Source organism: Setaria viridis, chromosome 2 (genome assembly GCF_005286985.2).
Source record: "Setaria viridis chromosome 2, Setaria_viridis_v4.0, whole genome shotgun sequence".
Taxonomy (NCBI): domain Eukaryota; kingdom Viridiplantae; phylum Streptophyta; class Magnoliopsida; order Poales; family Poaceae; genus Setaria; species Setaria viridis.
Window position 1 is genome coordinate 12,852,449 of NC_048264.2, and position 21,740 is coordinate 12,874,188.

The 21,740-nt window shown below is 42.2% G+C and overlaps 1 protein-coding gene across 1 annotated transcript; it reads left to right on the top strand.

Moving 5' to 3' along the window:
* Positions 1–6,035: 6,035 nt before the first annotated feature.
* On the top strand, positions 6,036–9,647 carry LOC117845892 (uncharacterized). Its single transcript, XM_072291800.1, has 10 exons — positions 6,036–6,298; positions 6,385–7,103; positions 7,500–7,525; positions 8,026–8,106; positions 8,200–8,331; positions 8,415–8,542; positions 8,613–8,906; positions 9,033–9,181; positions 9,375–9,431; positions 9,518–9,647. The coding sequence occupies exons 2-10, from the start codon at positions 7,000–7,002 to the stop codon at positions 9,645–9,647; spliced, it is 1,101 nt and encodes a 366-aa protein (XP_072147901.1). The 5' UTR covers positions 6,036–6,298; positions 6,385–6,999.
* Positions 9,648–21,740: the final 12,093 nt, after the last annotated feature.

Sequence of the window (21,740 nt, forward strand, 5' to 3'; positions counted from 1 at the left end):
TCAATAATCCAGCAATCTCTGTATCCAAGCATCCTCCTTTTCTGGATCTGCTTTTTTTTTGTGTGTTTTTGTGTGTAAGTGAACTCTGCAGTATGGTTTGCTATCCACGCTGATCTGGAGCAGGATTGACATGATCGATAAAAAAAAGCTCTCACCTTACCTACTCTTCTTCTATGCAACTCCAAATCTTCAGTTATTTACTTGGCTGGTCTGGGGTGGCCAGCGGCAGCGGCAGCAGGAGTACTAGCGATCAGATAGTTCTCTAGTGCACGATAGTCACTTAGGTTGAATCATTTTCTGTATAGTTGCCGAGTGAGTCGTTGAACAGTGTGCGTACGCCCTGGATGACTCGCGTTGTAAATCAAATGATCTAATTTTTTCTTAATACAAAGATAAGCAGCTCTACTGCGTGTTCTCGAAAAAAAATTATTTACTTGCGGATAAATTCACTTCTGCAATAAATAAATTTGTGCTATGCTCATGCATTGTGTTTTTTTTCCTTCATCTTCTGGAAGTTGGTTCAACAACAGAAGCGGCAAAGTCACGCTTGTTTTAACAAATACCCACTACCCAGTGGATTGGAGCATGTGTCCTGTTGAGAGCAAAAGAAAGAGTGTGATCGGTTGTTTATGGTAGAGAAGAAAGTATATTCCTTGTCTAACTCATCCTGCCTTTGACTTCCAGTTTTCCGTATTACTGATGACAGCAATTGTACACAATCGAAGTATAAGACATTAAGACTACAATCGTATGCGGCTAGGATGACTCCAGTAGTGTCCAGCAGAACAAATGGTGGTTATTGCACTCAAATCAAAAGTCTGAACGAACAATATACACAGATGTATTTCATCCAGACAGACTTCTATTTGCGTCATTGCGTGGCTTTAAAAACAAGAGCTTCTAGTTCTTGACCCAGTTCTGTCTCCGACCCTTGTCGAAGGCTGAGATAGCAAGATGCTCTGCAGCGTGGGTCATAAAAGATGCCAGCACAACACCACCAGCAACCATTAGTCCTAACCTGCCAAAGCAAAAAAGAAAACGTTCATGAACTCAAATCACTTATTGGCAAGAAAGATCAAACAGCTTTCAATACATGATCCTCAGACTTAACCCAGAACACTTTTGACATAATCAGAAGCTTTGTGTGCATGATATATTGTACTTATGTTATATGATCTGCATAAGCTAGTAACAGTATTTGACATAAGCTAGTAACCCCTTACGAGTTACGAATGGAAGAGGCACACTGACCTTCTAATAATCAACTAGTCAATTTGTAAAGCTTACACTATCAGTTATGTTCCCAGGTACAGCCCAGGGCCACAGCCCCCGCACCAGCACCCTACCATCACCTCAATGCAGCCCCCAATCCCAAGTTCTGAAACCCTTCTCTTCCATAGCCCATGATAACACTAGAACATGGGACAAATCTCTATATGCTCAAGACAAATTTCCACACAACTTTCCTTTATATTATTAAAGAGGGGTATAGAAAGAAGCCAATCACGTGTCTTTGTGAATAATGCAGTTATACCCAAGATAGTTGATAGCAATACAGCAACAGTAGCTATAGCCGCCATTCCTATCCAGTAAAATGTTGCATCCATATCACAGTCGGACATATTCCGTTGATGGCCTGCGAAAGGAAAAAATTGTTTAAAACAAAGGATAACGAAACTATGCAAGAGGTTGCATAGTTCAACATACCTGAACCCATATGATTCTCTGAAGAATTAGAATTGCTAAATCCCACATGATTTGCGACCCGTCAAGCAAGATCTTTGATTGATGCTCAGCATCTGAACAGAAGACAGGAAAAGACAAATAGTCGGTAACACATCATACAACCATTGGACTAAACTTCCAGGTTCAAGTTAGAATCTTTGTATGTGCTTTTACTACCTTCAATCAGTTCGATTTCAATTAGAACTCACTGCTACATAGTTTGCTAGCTAGAGAGCACATAATACATTTATCTTGCCCATATTCTAGTAGAGATGAAAGAAAGGTGTGCAAATTTAAACAGGAAATGAAAAGAAAACCTAAAGATTTGTATCAGTGATAGTAGCATGGAATCAAATCAACACATAGGACAGGGTTTTTAGTCTACAAATCATAGACCACAGATGCCAAGCATGGATTACCTCCCCATCCAAGCTACCATCCCGTGTTTACTTCATTATCTATGATGATCGAGTATTCCAAACCAATCAAGTTTTTTTCATTTCTATGTGGAGATCACTAGTTTAGATGTTAATAGGAACTCATTGGCAATATCATATTCGTCAAGGGTAGTTTAACTTTTGTTTTCCCTGAATAACAACGTATTTCGATGTCCCATAACCAGTTGTCTTCAACCATACCACAGAGTTTATTTAATCTTTACAACCTTATCAAACTTGATATCTCAAACAATCACTTGATCGGTACTCTCAAAGCTGATATAGGAAGCTCGAACACAATAAACAAGATAGATCTCTCTACCAACCAGCTACTCGTGACCTTCCAGATTCATTCAGACAACTACAAATGCTGACCTACCTCAATTTATCACACAACTCGTTTCAAGATTCGATTCCAAATTCTTATGGCAAGTTAGCCAGCATGGAAACATTGGATCTCTCCTACAATAACCTCTCTGGCAACATCCCAATCTACCTGGCCAATTTTACATACCTCACGAATTTGAATCCGTGGTGGAACAGCCGGTCGCCGACGGCGAACCCGACGAAGGACGTGTCACGGGTGGCGCACACAGTGCGCGCCGGTGGCCTCCTCGGGCCGGGCCGCGCGCTTCGCCACGGCGCCGCCCGACCTCCGGGCGCTGAAGCCAGCGCCGCCGTGGAGCAGCAGTGTGGCGCGTATCTCCTAAACCGCGGAGTTGCCGCCGCCCGCCGCCATCCCATTTCAACCGTACATACCATGGAGCAGCAGCGCGGCACGCATCTCCTAAGCCGCGGAGTCGCCGCCGCCCGCCTCGTAGTCATTGCCGACCGCCGGAGTCTCCGCCGCCCGCCGCCGCCCCATTGCAACCCTAGAGGAGCCCCAGTCGCAACCTGGACCGATTGGAATTGAGGAGCCCAGTCACCGATTGGAAATGAGGAGGAATAAAAAGAAATAAGATTATAATTAAGAAAGATTTGATTTGATCTATTTCAACAATACTATTTTACATCTTTCCAATAATACCCCTATACTACCTATACTACTCATGCATAGTACCTATACTGCAACTTAAGGCTTTAGTAGTATACAATTAATCTATTAATCTCAACCGTCGGATCCTTGCATACGAGTCCTTTTCGAACAGTAGTATAGGGTAGTATTATGCACCGTAAAAGACCTCTTATTTTCTCTTTAGCTACATTGTACTGGACCTGGGCTGCAGCCCCCAGCCTAGGTCCTACATCCGCCACTGGCCGTAACGTATCTACATTGATGTATTAGCTTTGCAAAGGAAATTGAAGATCTGCATGTGCTCGTGGAGGCGCTGAAGACCTGCTGCTGTACGGTTGTCTTTTTCAGGATTGAATGTAGTTTGCAGGAATTATGCAGGAGCAGGAGCAAAGTGATTATTATCGAAGTTGTAGTTTTCAGGATTGGATAAATGCAGTTGATTCCTGCTGAGTGCTTGTAAGTTAATAGAATTGCACATGCCAATGGATGCTTCTTGCTGTGATCGGGCAAGCCATCCTGGCGGTGATCGCGGGAAGCGTCTTGGTGGTGATCAGGGGAGCCGTCCTGGCCGGCGGCGCGCGTTCTCTAATGGAGAACCGCTCAATTGGAGCGATCCAAACCGAAACCAATCAGGTACGTACCTACACATGAAAAGGGCACTTTTTTCATGTCTTGTGCTCGTAAATGATAAAAAGAAATTAAAAATCAATGAGAGTGAGAAAATGGCAAGCAAAACAAGGTGCCAAACGTTTTAAGGGGTGATTCTGCGAAATTCATGTTTGCAGTGGTAATTTTGCTAAACCTGTTCTCCGATTATCAATCCATTACCCCCTCCCTGCCCGGTATCGCATCAGGATACCGCCCTCCTCTTTCCCGTCGCTCAACCTCGTCTCCAGCGCGGAGTGCGCCGCCGCTCGCCGTGCCTCTATCTCCAGCGCGGAGTGCGCCGCCGCTCGCCGTGCCTATATCTCCACGCGAGCACTTCAGCGGTGGCGTCCGCTGCATCACATATCGTCGCCGGTACGGAGTCATGGATCTCTCTCCCATCATTCTCTCGAACCCTCTTCTCCTGTCTAATTATATTATAAACCTGGGAGGTGAGAAATAAAAGTGAGGAAAACCTCAACTGTCACACAACATACGCATGTACTTATATTATAAACCGTTCGTGGGTCCTAGGGTTTCAGTTTTGCTCAGCACAAAACTTTGCTTAAGAGATCTGATTTCCAATTTAGCAAATATGTACAGCTAAATTTGAATTTCTTTCAGAGATCACAATAGAGCTTGGGCATGTGTCTGTACATGCTCTATTCAGAGACTTGAACAGCTAGATGTAAAATCGAGTTGTTAGATCAGTATCTATTGCATTAATTTAATCTTCACAACCTCACAGGATTAGTATAAATTACTTTAGAACCTTACCTGACCACACCACTAGTAGCATTGAGTTGGTTTTGGCAACCACTAGGATCTGGGCACTACACTTGCAATAGTCTCAGGTCAACTGAGGCAGCAATTGGATCTGTTTACTTGCATTTCCGTTACAAAGCATAATTTACTTGGATCCATTGTACAGCATTATGCACTTTTCTCATGGCTCAACATACATAATTTCTCTACTGGTCTCAAAGTGCTTCCAATATAATCGTGTACTAGTATATCTAATCCTGTAACTTTTATTGCTTTTAATTTCAAAGGTTAAATATGCCAAATCTGTTTGTTTACATTTTTCCTGCCATGATTCACAAGAATTGCAAGCTAACTTTGCAGTAATACCATATCAACATATCCTAGTATAACTAGCTCTCTGTTTGCAGTTTTAGGCTGTTGTTCTTGAGCACAAATATTATGTTGATTATTGATAATTTAATTAGCTCGTACCTTAGCTCTGATTGGCCTGGCTGAACATGTTTGCTGAATCAACATACCATTCTTTATAGGAAAATATGACAAGCTCATATCTTAACTCGTCTTTTCGTTCGGAACTGAAAATTTTTCAGGTTTCTCTTGAACTCTTTGAAATATTTCGCCTTTTATAGTCGTTGATCTGCGTGCTGTGGTTGGATTGTGGGTTTATTATTTCTTCAGGACGCCGCCAACGCCAAATTTGGAAAATCGACATTAGCTTAGGACTTATTTCTTGAATGGTCAGTTCATCAGATTGCTTCTCTTGCTGTTTGAATCTGTTAAAAAAATGAGGCCTTCTTAGTTCGAGTATGATGGCTTCATTGACCTTGTATTTGGCTTTTCAAGGTTGATTAGCTTATTAGGGCTGGTTGGTACCTATATCGCATCTTACTGAGTAGCTTCCCATCGATTTCACTTACCTGGTAGGCGGCCTAGTTATCACTTTGCTTATACTTCTCAGTGTTGGGTTGAACATGGTTGTGAACTGCATTTTTCTACTGGTCGATATTATTTGAGAAGTGAGAAACTAACAACCAGTGAATTAATGCCTTTTGTTTGATTTATTGAAGTTGATTTTGAGGCTTACAGTAAACATTTGTTGGATAGAGAACCAGCAGCATTGGCTATAATTTTAAAGTGGCCCTTTCATTATCTGTTCAGCCATGGATTTGCATCGATGCTTTGCTTGTTGTAACCTTGAGTTGACCTTTAGTTCTTTATCAGTGCTGGAAAGATGTCAGCAGGTAAGGGGAAGAGAGGTGTTTTCTCAAAAAAGAAAAAAAGAACTCGCAGTGATGGAGAGTCATCGATCTCAGGTCTGCTGGCTCTTCCTTTTTCACTACATTTTTTTTTGCAGCTCTATTTGATCACTCACATCTCTGTTGTACCGTGTTTCTTTGACTGACTTACTTGGGGACAATCAAGATATTTGGAGTGAGCTGCGTGAAGACGTTGCATCATATCTTCGTAGAAGTGTTGTCTCACTTGTTTTGAACAGTAATTATCCTGGTGATTATGCTGCTGTATCCTTACTTTTCGAAATATATGTTTAAACATTGTTAGTTATGAATGATGTAAATTAAGATCTTCTGTAGCACGCAGATTTCCGTTTCTATGCTCTGGTATTGCCATAGAATGCCAAAACAATGTCACAAAGTTTGTGACAACTGGAATGTTGGTTAGTGCTCTTCAGACTGGCAAGTATAAAGAAGAGGTTGGTGCTGCTAATCATTAATTTTTGATTGTGTACTTAAGATAACTATGGTCATTCCTTAATATTTCCTATGCTTTATGTTATAGATCAAAGTGCACTATGAAGGAAATGTTGCCACAGGCTATCTGGACGAATATGATTCTGATTGTCAGCTTGCTGTTGTCAAAGTCTTGTCCCCCCTTGATGTTTATTGCATACATCTTAATCCTGGGATGGAAATTGTGCCCTGTAAGCAGCTAATAGCTGTAGGGCATGTCTTTGACAGATTCATAGCAACAAGTGGGGAAATTTCACGTCGATCTAAAGATAGAGAATTTCTTATATTCTCTCGTTTCCCTGAGGTACAGTTGCATTCATATGGGTTAATCTTTGGTTAGAAATGCTACATCCATCTCATATTCTATAGAAAATGGTGTTACTCTTGGTTTACTTCTATTTAACACCATTGACTATAGTTTGGCTTCTAAGTTCTTTTAAACTGTACAATAAAGTTGAATGGGTTCTGTATTGGTTAGATTTGCACTGGAACATACTTTAAAGATATTATACATTTCTAAGCATTTACAAGTAATTGGGGATAAAGTGGGGAGTAACTCTTATTTCAGATCATTTTATTTTGTTCCAGTGAAACCCATGTTACTTTCTTTTTCTAGAATTGGTCAGGGGCGGCATTTTTTGATATAGATGGAAATTTTGTTGGCATGAACCACTACTATTTATTGCCAAGGAGAATATTTCTCGAACGGTCAACATCAAGGGGGGTATTTCGCTATGTTGGCATGAACGGTTGGTATGAGACTAAAAGGTAAGCTGTTTTGTTAGCTTTATTCCTTTTTGTAGTTTCTTTGTGCATTTGTTGCAGTTCCTAATGTTGATCCCTAATAACAACAAAATTCTTTGGTACCTCTACCTAAAGATAACTGCCAATGGACCAGTTGTGCTATTGGTATTTGTCACAGTTTGCATTTTTTTTAGAGTAGCTATATTCCTGTCATCCTATGTCATTATTGAAGCTTATGTCTTATTCAAAATATGTGAGTTTTTTTGTTCAGACTATACACTAAAAGTTTTTGAAGTGTCCATCGTACCTCATCTCTATTATCTTTTCCTTTCCTACAACTCTGCCACCATGGTGGCATTGTATTGTGCTTGGTTGATACTTAGTGTTGGTGCTAGTGCTCATGTTGATGTTCTTCTGCAGGGGGGAACTTTACTTCCATCCTAAAGGTGAGCACGACCAATCAAATGTCTTTATTGTGCAATCCATCACCATTAGTAGTGCAAAGTAGCTTATGTACTTCCATGATAACCATTAACTAGTTTAACCTTTTCTTTATTAAGTTGTGATTTTCTGTTAGCGTACGCTAATCAGTCAACATTTTTACCGTGCTAGCATGGTGCCCTTGCGTTGTGATGTATCTCAATTGATATTCCACAGATTCTAATTTTGAAAAGTAACATTACTCTGCCTTAAAATTTTTATCATCAATTGGCTCGTACGTATACACATACATAATTGCATATAGGGCAATAGGGTGCTATTAAATATTGCATTCACATGTCTACATAAATCCATTTACAGAAGATCTAGATTGTGCATAGAGCACACCATGACCATCATTGATTCCTTGAGATGAGATGAGGTGCTTATGGGTATATTTGATTGTTGCAAATTTTACTTAGAATTAGTATGTGCTACCTCTAATCACTTGACCATGTTGTACCAGCATATGACGTTGTTGACAAGGAAAAATTTCAGGATCTGAATTCTTTGGGTTATCCTATTCCATCAAGGACTATGGTCAATCGTGAGTGGCTTGTACATTTTCTTAGTTATCCTGCATTGAGCCTTTGTACAGCCCTGTTGTACCACTAGTATTATACTATGCATCATTTTTCAGGTGGCATGATTTTGGTTAATACTTGTGAAGATCCTTTTGGTGATTTATATCCTAAAGGTGTTTGGGGTGAATTCAAGAAAAGAGTTTCTTCTGAGATATCTCGAAATGTTGTGGCACTTGCTTCTTTCAAAGGTGATTTTGCAGTAATGTGCTATTTACTATTTCATATTTGTGTTTGGTCATCATTTGCTGATGATCAGAATCGTGGTGTCCAGGAGAAACAAGGTTTTTTGCATGCACTGGAGTTTTTATTGACTATGATGATGAGTATCCGAAAATTCTTACTTCAGCAAGCTTGATTAGAGATCGTAATGTTCCAAATAAGATCGTTGAGGACCTGAGGGTTAGTGCTCCTGACTATATTGTGATCCTTGTTTCTAGATACAACCTAAGTTTCATTGTATTGTTTGCAGATTGATGTGTGGCTCCCAAGCAAAAAGTGCAGAGTATTAGGGACATTGAAACATTATAGTTTACATTACAATGTTGCTGTAGTCAATGTTGATAATCACCATGCTCTTTGTCCTATGAATCTTGAGAAGTGTCCTGTGAATCATCATGATTCTATGTTATATAAATCTACGGTAGTAGCTGTTGGGCGGATCTTCCAATCAGGCACGTTAATGGCTGCAAGTGGGAAACTAACTCTCGGGTCAAGCAGGCTTGATTGCAAAGTTCTTTGGTACTCCACATGTAAAATCAGTAAGGTAGTGTTGATCTTATTTTTCCCACTTTAAACATGTTGGGAAGTAAATATAAGTTTAACTAACCTATCACATCATGTACTGAGATTCTTTGCATTACAACTGACATCCCCTTTGTAACCTGGTTAGGTGGGGATTGGAGGGCCCCTTGTTGATGTTGATGGTAATTTTATTGGCATGAACTTTCATCGAATGTGCGGCAATTGTCAGAAAATAGGAACCCCGTACATGTATCGTAAAGATCTCTGCAGAATCCTGGAATTTTTGAAGACAAAAAAGTATGTATATATTTGTTTTTTTAAGTATGTCTAGATTTCTTTTTTTATTTTGGTTATTGTGCCTGTTTGAACAAGTATTCAGTTTATTTTGCACTTAGCTGTAAGCTTTGATTAACATTTGAATAAACTAGTTGAAGGATGTTCTATCAAGCATAATTGTTTTATTAAATCTATTTTTCTGTGTATTTCACAGAACTACGGAGTTTAGTTTCGGGGACACTGTCCGTGGAGATGAGAAACCAATAAATGAGTAAGCTGATACATCTCATTGCTATTGAAGTTGCATTATAAAGTTGCTGATCATAGTACGTTTGGTTGTAAATTACTGAATAACAGGTGGCCAGTACCTGATCCATATTGGTGTGATCCAAGTGATGTGGAGGATGATATGAATGACAAACAAGAAGTCGTAGCTGGTGGCTGCCCAGTAAGATACATCTTGGGATCTAAATGCGTGCTCAAGTAGTCTTTGCTCTACTTCACTGGAGCTTGTTCGAGTTGGCATGTCTTAAGTACTTGTATTAGTTTGAGCTTGTATGCTATGTAAGATATAAATGGTTTATTATCTGTTTTTGATGTACCTACATTTAATGTGTGGTTTTTAAGCTTGAGCTAATACTAATCTCTCCATCTGGACCTGTTTACATGCATCTTTATTTTATATCTCGGAGTCAATCCGAGTGTCACTCAATTTAGAAATCAGGCACACAATTGGAATACGTTGGCATTTTCTACCTCTTCCTGTCTAATCAAATGAGGTCTGCTGTGACCGTGTGTAGGGATGTTTCCAACAAATCAAATTTTATCCCAACTGTTAACTTGCGCTGGAGTAAACAAATTCTGCTGTGCGCCTGCTGTTGCAGCCCAACACCTCTATTCTGTGGGGTTTGGAAGGAAAGTTGTTTTGTTGATCATCGTTTCAGATGTTATCTCTTATCTGCTTTGTTGAGATGTTGGATGGGTTCATGCGTACTCACTCTGTCACATGTTATTCGTCGTCGTAGCTTCCGTCACTTTTGTTAAAATACTACTCGTCCAAAATCCTACAGGTCAATTATTTTTATCGTTTCCCTAAAATACCGTCGCACAGTCTTCACCCTTGCATTCTTCCTCCGAATTATCATTAACCTGTTGGACCTGTAGCCGCCCCAAACACCTGCTCCGCGCTGCCTCTCACCCTCTCCCGGTTCACGATTCAATCGCTTAGCTAGCATCCCCAACATGGGCAAGCGGAATCAGCCTTGGGTTCTCCTCTCGCAGGTGCGCAGTGGAAGCGGCTGCAAGGCAAGATTCAGTTCTACTCCTTGCATTGGGGAGTACTCTCTACATCCTGTAATACAAGACATCCAAGCGTTTAAAATTTATCCTCAAATACAAGACTTTATAGGTACATTTGGATGATTGATCATTTAATTATACCCAGAATTGAATTAAGGATGACTGATTGGTGGAATATTACTAAAATAAATTTCTTGTTATATGCAATTTTGTCATTAAAAGAGCCAGACAATACAAGGAGAAACATTTGTGTCACTAAAATACATTTTGCAGTAATGTGCTATTTACTATTTCATATTTGTGTTTGGTCATCATTTGCTGATGATCAGAATCGTGGTGTCCAGGAGAAACAAGGTTTTTTGCATGCACTGGAGTTTTTATTGACTATGATGATGAGTATCCGAAAATTCTTACTTCAGCAAGCTTGATTAGAGATCGTAATGTTGTGGAAGCGGCTGCAAGGCAAGATTCAGTTCTACTCCTTGCATTGGGGAGTACTCTCTACATCCTGTAATACAAGACATCCAAGCGTTTAAAATTTATCCTCAAATACAAGACTTTATAGGTACATTTGGATGATTGATCATTTAATTATACCCAGAATTGAATTAAGGATGACTGATTGGTGGAATATTACTAAAATAAATTTCTTGTTATATGCAATTTTGTCATTAAAAGAGCCAGACAATACAACTTCCCACCTATAATTTAGGGGTACATGCGTCTTTTGCTATTCCTGCTAATATGTCCTAAAATCTTTACGATACCTTGTATTTCCGGACGGAGAAAGTAAATCTTACGGAGATCACTTATTGATTTGTCTTGACCTAAAAAATAAAGAAAACAACTTGAGCAAGATTTAGTTGATGACAAAAAAAAATCTATCTTTTTTATGCTAAATCGTGGATATACTTGAGCAAATATAGGATCTCGCAAGATTTATTTGAGCAAGAGATAAGCAGACCACTATTATTCCTAGGCATGCACTACTACAAAAACGGTTTCAAACAACATTTGCAGGGGCGTACGCACTACCCGCTCCTGCTTTTCACAGCTACAAATAGCTGTTTGTAGGAGCCGGTAACAGGTCTACTCCTGGAAACAAATTGTTTTCCAGGGGCGGGTGATGGCGTCACCCGTCCTTGGAAATGTCGTTCCTGCCAAAATTTTGTACCATTTTCACGCCAAATTTTTAAAATGTGGTTCTCGCATGTATCAACCTATTTAAATATAAGTCTCATAAGTATCAATCCATTCAGATCCAACCCTTAGAGAATATTGTATGTGCAATGATATATATATATAACTAGTCTCACAAGTTCGTACATCAATACTTAAGGTCTTAGAGAGAACTAAGTTCAAATCCAAATGAAAAGGGTAAGGGTACATCCATGCACTACATATTTCATACTCCGTTTTGCTTCCTGAGATATGCAAGATAGTTTAAGTCTCCAATCCTAAAGCCTAGAACTTCATCGATATAAACTAGACCATAAATTAGTGCACTCTCTATCGCTTCACATGGACGGTCACATGCACTACCATAGATTTCGAACAATGGAGAGATAAACTCATATAACCAGTAGAAAGTGAGATGAGCCTGGAGAAATCTCTAGTGCATATAGAGTTTCAATCGGTGTAACTATAATTCAACACATCCAAGACTTGAGCTAGAATCGCATGAAAGTCATTGCCTCAATGGTTTGACCAAAGATATCCTAAAAGATGAGAATAACATGATGAAAGTTAAAAAAATGTAACATAACTAAAGATAAAAGAATGGTTAGATATGTTCCATACCATGTCATGTTGATTCAGCTAACAAAGCCTCTCAGTAGTCATTGTAACATTGCTTTCTCCCTCCTCAATCGCCTTTATTCGAAAATATGAGAAGTCTGGCACAAAATACCCATGATCCTGAAGCTGTTGTAGGCAGGCCTCCACGATGGATTTTTCAAAAGTCAACCTAGTTTGTGCTTCTTTACCCCATGTGGCAATTGATACCCTCGAGATGGCCTATCTTGGTTGTCGCATCGATTTGGCCAGTCCTTCTCGAACAGGTACTTCAGAAGAGATCTTAACTCTTTGAAAATTTCTTGGACCAACAACCTTGGATTGCACTAAAGGAGTGGTACCATCTAGAGTTTCGACATCATCTTTGAGTCATCTAATAGGGTTGATAAGCTACATTCTATGTAAATAAATTTAAAAATTATTCATGTGTAGTAAAAAAATAATTACAAGAAGGAAAGAATATTACTATGTTGGGTTTTGCTCCTTTGCTTCGAACGCCAGTAGGAAAGTCAATGACGCCATTAGGGAAGTAAATTCCTGGAGGACGAGCCATTGGTGACTCCTCTAAAATATAGTGTCCGCAGCCACCTCCATGACTGCCACCACCACGGCCACCAACATCACGGCTGCCACCACCACGGTGAAAAGAACGTCCATTAGCCTAAACTATCCATATAAAATTGTAATAAGATAGATTATTCCACAAACATCAACTTTAATAATTATTATGCCGTAAAACATCATAATTCACCAAATGCTAAGAATAAAAGATTGTCCAAAATAATGGAAGAAATTTATAATTATTGTTTTAGATCTCATGTACATTGTGATAACTAATCATATCACCGGAATATTTTTCATTCCAATCAAATTGCAGCCCAATTCACATGCATGCATCCCTATTGAGAATTCACATGTTAAAATTTAAAATTGGATTCACATTCACAATTTCACAATTCACATGCATGCATCCCTATTGAGAATTGACATTTAAAAATTTAAAATTAAATTCACATTCACAATTTCACTAAGTACTACTATTCACAATTAAAATAAAATCAAATTGAGAAAAATGAAAAGAAAATAAAATAAAATTAGGAAACTAACGCTCGGAGATTGGAGGCACGGTTGGCCGGTGACACAGAGAGGAGGGGCCTGGCGGTGGAGCGGCGCGGGGAGGGGAGGCACCGCGGTGGCAGCCCGAGAAGGGGAGGCATGGTCGGCCAGTGATAGGAGGGGCCCGGCCCCGGCGGTGGAGTCGGCGCGGGGAGGGGAGGCACCATGACAGGAAGGCACCGCGTGAGGAGGGGAGGAGGCATGGCGCTGCGGCCCGGTGTGGACTGCCTATATAGGAGGGCATTAGCAGGGACCCGCCCCTAGTAACCCTTTCCAGGGGCAGGTGATGTGACGCCATCACCCACACCTGTTAACGATTTGCAGGGGCGGGTGAAGCCATCACCCACCCCTGCAAATTATTTTTCTTTTTTGTTGTTAAAAATTCATTTAAAATGTGGAAAATAGCAAATTACCACAAAAAAATTGAACCTCCCACACTAAGGTTATAATGAACTATAGATCATGGAAAAAATAAGCCAAGAGTATTTCAGTGCATATAAGGGTTAAGAATGTAGAAGTCTTAAAGTATTGCTTCAGTAACATGAGAAAATTGCTTTTAAAATCAACATCTAGCCACTGACATTTAGTACCGGTGCTAGACACTGACTGATACTAGCCACTGACCAGTACTAATACCTAACGCGCGGGCATCGTAGCAGGAGATGGTCCTGGTCTTCATGCACACAGCATAGTATGCACATCGAAGCAGGATCGATTTTAGTTAGCCTGGATATGGATTACGAGTACCAAAAGGAAAGGAAAGGATAGGGAGCATGTGGCTATGGCGTCACTTTTGCCCAAGGGAGGAAAGAAGTGTCACTACAGGGGCTGCCGAGCGCCAAGCGTGGCGTCGAAGAAAGTCGCGACCAGGAACTTAATGACCAAATTTGTGGCCAACTTTTTCGGTGCGGCTATTTTGGTTTCCGTTACGGTACTTCAGTTTGGTTTTCGTTCATCGGTTAATTATGCTCACCCCATCGATTTCCGTCAAGTTAGCTGAAAGGAACAACTTCTTTGATGGGATGAATACTTGCTTTGGGCTTGCAGACTAAATTGGCAAAGCCTGGTTTGTTGGGTAGGCCATTTTATTCGGCCGAAACTGAGATAAATGACATGAGACCTAAAAAAAGAGAAAGTGATAAATGAAAGATCTGTGCAGTTGTTGTATAGTTGGTTTATGCAGATATGCGCTCTCACGACCAAGTCCTAGCAGGTTACGCTAACTAACTGAAGGATCTGGTAACCCAATCTAACTTAGATAGCAGCAAGCCATGTAACCCAGGTGGTTTTACCATGCAACATGGCTCATGCATAACCGAGTGGGAGCAGGTTATGTAGATTCATCACGACCAGCCGGCCAGCCACGTGCCTTGGGATTGTCTATCATGGTAATCCAATCTGCCTTAGATGGTAGCAAGCCATCTCCGGTGCGCATGGGTTACACCGTCTGCATCTTTGTGGGTGTAGCCTGCCTCGCCCACGCTTAGCTTCCCCTCATCGGCATCAATCCTCTGTGGCTGGTGGCCCTGGCACTACGGCCTGGTGGTTGGCCACCTCTTTGGGGTTTGCCCACACAAGCTGGCTTACTTCATGTGTAGCGGCGGCAGCGATCACTTGCAGTGCTATGATGGGGTCGTAAGTGTCACTCCAGCTCTGGTAGAAAGCAACAACATAGTCCGTGATGCACGCCGCGCTAGTATGACCCTCCTCTAGAGAGCGGGCGGACAAGGCAGTCGGAAGCCCCGTGGACGTGGAGGACTGCCTCAGTGGCAGTGTTCCAGTGCTTTGTGACGCGCGCGGCCTTTGTCTATGCCTCATCGCAAGCGGCAGGGGTAGAAGTCATTGCAGCGTGGGAGCAGCTTGTCCTCGCCGGCTTGCATCTGTGCGAGTTTCATGGAGGACTCGTTCTCCTTACCGGTCGAGGGCTCTGACAGCCTCAGTGGTGGAGGATATGAAATGTAGTTGACGAAAGTACAAAATAAAAGCGCGTAATTTCGGATAATTCTATTTGTACAAAGGCAAATAGTATGTAGGTTCTTATAATTTTTAAGAAGAATGAGGTCATACCGGTGAAGCAATTTTTGAAATGTAGACCTAATTATGATGAGTACAAAGGGCTCATTAGCAATACAGACACCAAATACATTTGCCAACTAGGTGGGCCATACTAGATGGTCCAAGTCCATCAGATGATCACTTGATTTACTCATAATGTAAACCATTACCGAACACGAGATCTTTTGTGCTTATATGCTAGGAATTTGTTTCGACGATGTCGTACGTAAACCATTAGAGTTTTCGTGTAACCTGGAAATTTTAGATCTTCTGTGACGCATGCACAGAGGTGTTGTACTGTTGCATAAAATGTAGCCCTGGCGTAACCATTCGAATGGATTCTGCGTCGTACATAAACCACCAGTGTTTTCGTGTAAACCAAGAATTTTGGATGGTCTATGCTGCATGCACAAAGGTGTTTATTAGCGTAACCATTCGAACCAATTCTTTCTGCAGATAACATGGAATGTAATGTATGAGACCTGATGATGTAACCCATGCGATTGAGAGTAAAAACAACAACCTCCGACGGTGGCACCCAACCACCAACCTATCGGATGTCGACCAATTGACGGCAGAGTTTCCTCGACCCAAAAATTTTAGCAGAGTCCTGCCAGTTCTTGGGTGACATCCAGGATCAATTATCCTCGACTGGCTGCGATTAGTATAGAGTTCCACCGGCAATCGTGCACATGCAGTAATCGGCGACATCAATGAAGGATAGGGGATACCAAGAGACCGTGGCTGTACAATGATGTTGCTACCCTCGTTGGTTTCTTCTTTCCTTTACGCAACTCGAAAAAGATGGTGCCATGTGTCGCAACAGGATACGCTTAGCCATCCTTTACGAGACTTTATGCCGACCGCACTGAAGAAAGGCTCCACTTCTATGGACTAGCTCGCCAAATCCATTGTAGTCAATTATTAAGAGAAATTTAGATTTTTTGCCACCGCAAATGATGGGCTTTGCAAAATTGCCAACGCAAACATGGTTTTCACATAATCACCCCTTAAAACATAGATGCTTTGTTTTATTTGCCATTTTCTCCCATTTATTGATTTTTAATTGATTTTGCATTTTTTAGGGTGGTGAATGGACTAGATTGCCCCTGAGCTCTTTGACTTATCTAGCTAGACTACCAGATTGCACATGCTACTTTGGAATGTTTGAACTACCATGGAGGCTCAAGTATGGTGAAATAACCTAAGAGAGTGCCCCTCATGACTGGATTTTAGTGGGTACAGAAAAATCTTGAGAATAGTAATGATTGCTATGACAGGTTTAGCATGAGAAGGATAGTGTTTCACCGACTGCATGATTCTTTGGTCAATGAGTATGGCTTGCAAGCAAGTAGAGGAATTTGTACCCTAGAAAAATTAGGAATGTTTTTATGGGCATGTGGTGCACCACAATCTTTTAGGCAAGTCAGAAATAAGTTTGGACACTCACTAGAAACTGTCAGTAGGAAGTTTGGAGAGGTACTAGATAGTATCAATAGCATGGCTTGTGACATTATAAAGCCAAAAGATCCTCACTTTACAACAACTCATTCTAGGATTAGGGATAACTTAAGGTTTTGGCCCCATTTTAAGGATTGTATCGGTGCAATTGATGGAACACGCATACCTATTACGATCCCATTGAGTGAACAACCAAAATACTTTGGTTGACATGGTTATGCATCAGAAAATGTAATGGTGGTGTGCGACTTTGATATGAGATTCATATTTGTTGTCACCGGTTGGCTTGGTTCATGACACTCTTGTATTGTTAGATACTTTGGATACATTCAACTAACAATTTCCACATCCCCCAGAAGGGAAGTATTATCTTGTTGATTCAGGATATTCTAACATAAAGGGGTATCTAGCCCCTTACAAGGGTCAAAGGTACCATGTATCTGCAACATGGGAGACAACCAGTGGGCTCCAAAGAGGTGTTTAACCATGCACATTGGTCCCTTTGAAATGAGATTGAGTGTTGTTTTGGTGTTCTAAAGATGAAGTTGTGCATTCTTTTGAGCTTGCCTACCTATCCCGTCAACAAGCCAGCTAGAATCATATCTGCAGTTATGGCTCTTCACAATTTCATAAGGGATAGTGCCATACATGATGCTAATTTTGAAAACTATGTTGATGATAATGATGGTCAGGATGGTGCAAGTATTATTCATGATGGGAGTGCTTCAGCAAATGATAGTGATATGGGTGCTTTGTGAGATTCCATTGCTGCGGCTTTGGTAGTATGATTGCTCATGTAGTTGCTTTTGTTATTTTGGACGTATGAGGAGAGATTGTAATAGGCTCTAGTAATGACAATTGATGCCTTAATTAAAAATTAATGAACTTGTAATGTCAAAAATTAATGCAGTTATTGCATTCTGAGGTCTGGGTATTATCACCCTCAGGGGCATATATGGTATTACACACTCGGCACAAATAATCTCCTAATAGAAAATCAGGTTGCCAAACACTCTGCTTCTATTACCAGCAGATTCTGTGGACAATAGCTTTCTAGGGTAGCTAGATTTTCAAAGAACCGCTACTAAGAAAAGCTTAAACAAACAGTCCTTGAATCAATCCGATAAAATTGTTGTGGTATCTGTCGCCGCCGGCGGACAGTCTGCCGGTGCCCACCCACCCATCTGCCGACCGCCATCCACTCGCCTGTCCGCCTTCCTGTGCACCGGCTGGCGGCCACCGTCCGCCTACTGGCCGCTTGCTTGCCCGCTGGCCACTGCCACTGTCGTAGACAAGGAGCGCGATGCGGAGGCACATGGGATGGCGCGAGGGAGCACCATGTCATCTGGGTGCGCGATGGTGCCCGGCAACCAGTGCTTGGGCATCCTAAAGCCCAGGTACACGGCATTAAGGAAGTTGTTCTGGAGGGATAGCTTTGAAGAGGAAATTGAAGGCCACGACTAGGGGTGGACCCAGAAACGTCCTGCACCCCGAGCTGAACATTGGATAAATAACGTGGGCCATGTAGCTTTGTGTCAAATCCTAGGATAATGCAGGATTCTTGGGCCTTTATTTTCTCTTTAGCTACATTGTACTAGATCCGGGCTACAACCCCCTAGCCCGGGTCCTAGATCCGCCACTGACCGCGATGTATCTACATTGATGTATTGTCTTTACAAAGGAAATTGAAGACCTGCAGGTGCTTGGGGAGGCGTTGAAGACTTTCTGTTGTACTTCAGTTGTTGTTTTCAGTTGAATGTATTTTGTAGGAATTATGCAGGAGCAGTTGTCGTACATATATCTATGGGTCCACCAGAAGGTTTGGACAGTCCTAGATACAAGGCTGTGCATCGAGACGTGTCATAAAAGCGCAAAGCTCTAGAGTATCTCGTTGAAAAATTCGGCGAATTTTCAAATTCCTGACCTAGTCAAAGGTTGAGGGGACGAGTCCAAGTACAACTCGACTTCTCCTTCTAGTCAGACTGGTTTTCACGAGCTGGCGCTTAAGCCATCGTGCAAATCGGTCTATGACCCAAGTCAATTCCCGTTCAGACTCCGAAATGCGGGTGCTGTCTACCAAGCTACCTTGTCCAGATCACAATTCAACTCGGATTTGATCGAGGACCTCGACTGCTACTCAGATCAGGAAGAGGAGACTTATCAGGTCCTCAACAAGGCCTAGTGATTACATCAACTCCACAAGGCAGGTTCGTCTACTGGCCCAACATGAAGTCACCTGCTCTTGCCTTATCACCTACCTTGATACCCTCCGTACTAGGAAGGAACTCCCATGTCTCCTATCTATGAAGAAGACGGCTCCACGAAGGGTATCACGTTAAGTTTGGGAAGCTATTCTCTGGAGTGGGAACTTCACGTCAAGAGCAAAGCATCACCACCGCCTTGTAGCTGACCTACCAATCATAAACTTGGATCACGCATTTGAAGCAGTTCAATCGCATCAACACAATACTCCTCTCGCCACTGTAGCGTCCATTGATCTGATTACTCGAGCAATGCCACAAAACAAGTACACTAGGAAATTGGTTGAGCTGGCGGAGCGTGCGTACAAGCAACTCGATCAGCAAATTCTAATACATTCAATTCCTCACACCCCATCCTAGCATGGAAGTACTCATAGGCGCACTCAATCCAGACAAAGTCAAATTGGAGGTGCCAGACCCAGCAAAGTTGGAGCAGAGGGTAGTCGGGTGGAACCCTCGGGATGCCGTGGCCACCATCAGCCCAACCCAGAACATGAATGCCTAGTACGTGACCTTCGTCACATGATCAACAACAACGACAACGCCCGTACAATCATTGAATGATGCTACCGTGAGCGCGAGTAATAAGTCGAGTACCAGGGAGAAGACTCTGATGGGTTCCCCGCCTTCTCAAGACGAGTCAGGAAGACAATTCTACCCGACAAGTTTAAACCTCCGGGTATCACCAAGTACGACAGCAAGCAGGGCCCAGTCCAATGGCTGCGGTGCTACTCAGTGTCAGTACAGGCGGCAGGAGGAAACAACAACACCAAGGTCATCTACTTCCCCATCTGCATGGAGGCAGCACCACTCACTTGGCTCGAGTCATTAGACAAGAACTCCATTGACACATGGAAGGACCTCAAGATGCATTCACAAACAACTTTGCAGGGGCAATACAGCATCCTGGCAATAGGATCGACTTGTCTCAAGTCAAGCAGCAACAAGGCGTGACCCTGCACAGTTATTTACGTCATTTCTTCCACAAGAAGGCCACTATCATGGACATCATGGAGCGTGATGCCATAGATTCCTTCCAGAATGGTCTCTATGACCGTCGAATGTTCCAAGATTTTGGCAAGAGATGCCCCGAAGATATCAAGTCTTTTAAGATCATGATACAAGCCTAGGCGGATGAAGAAGACAAGGAGATCAAGAGGTTTGAATCTAGTTGCAACAAGGGCCAGAACAACAACAATTAGAGTAACAGCCAGTGCAACGATAGGAATCGTAATGATCGCCCCAGCAACGACAACTGAAATAACTACTCGGGAGGTTAGAATCGCAAGAGGAAGGTAGAAAATACTATCATGGAAATGTCCCAATCATCCAAGAAAGGTGGCAGAAATCAAGAAAGGACTCTGTTCAGCGAGGTCCTGAAGGAGCGGTGCCCATGGCACCCGTATCATAAGCACTCTAGAATGGATTGCTCTAGTCTGTGCAGATTCATGAAAGATCTACCGGAACCTTCTGGAACCAAGGACAAGGGCAAGGCCAAAGAAGACGAAGATGACGGTGACAACGGCAAATTCCAGAACCCTTCCATCAATATCAATGTCATCTTTGGCGGCACACTGGGTACTGCTACTAAGCGGTCCTGGAAGCTAGCCCTCCAAGAGATCAGGTCCATTGAACCAGCAATGCCTACATTCCTCAAGTGTTCGAGGTGCTAATCACATTCTCCAGAAAGGATCCATCGACTAGTTTCTCAGACCCAAAATGGTATCCTCTCGTCCTAGACCCTGTAGTTGCTGGCTCTAGGCTCACCAAAGTACTCATTGATGGCGGTAGCGGTCTCAACGTACTCTTCACCAAGACATTGAGGAAGATGGGCCTCGATATTACTGAAATGCTACCCCGACGAACTCTCCATTCTACAGGATTATCCCAGGCAACGCGGCTGTACCCCTTGGTTAGGTGGTTTTGCTAGTTACCTTTGGCACCAAAGAACACTACCAAACAGAGTACATCCGGTTCGTGGTGTCTGATTTTGAAACGTCGTATCACGCTATCCTCGCAAGGTCAGCACTAGCAAAATTCTTGGCCATCCCACACTATGTGTACATAGTACTCAAGATGCCGAGACCCAAGGGAGTACTCTTCATGCGCAGAGACTTGAAGAGATCATACGACTGTGACATGAAAGCCGTGGACCTAGAAGCGACTACTCAAGTACCAAATTCGATGATACAAGTCTTCGCTGCTCCCAAGAAGTTGTCCCCATTAGAACTCGAGATTCTAGAGAAGAACTCGGGGGCAACCAAGGTCAAACCAGCAAGTGAAGTCGACATTAAAGCCATTGAACTTGAGACTGGTGATAGCTCCAAGACAGCCTTGATTGGCTTGGGGCTGGACCCTAAATAGGAAACCGCGCTCGTCAACTTCCTTCGGGACAACCAAGACATCTTCGCGTGGAAGCCATCAGATATGCCGGGAGTGCCTAGGGAGTTGATCGAGCACTCACTAAATGTGGATCCCAAAGCTATGCCAAAATGACAACGACTACGTCAATTCACCCAACATAGAAGAGATGTAATCAAAAAGGAGTTGGTGAAACTACTTGCAGCGGGCTTCATAAAGGAAATCTATCATCC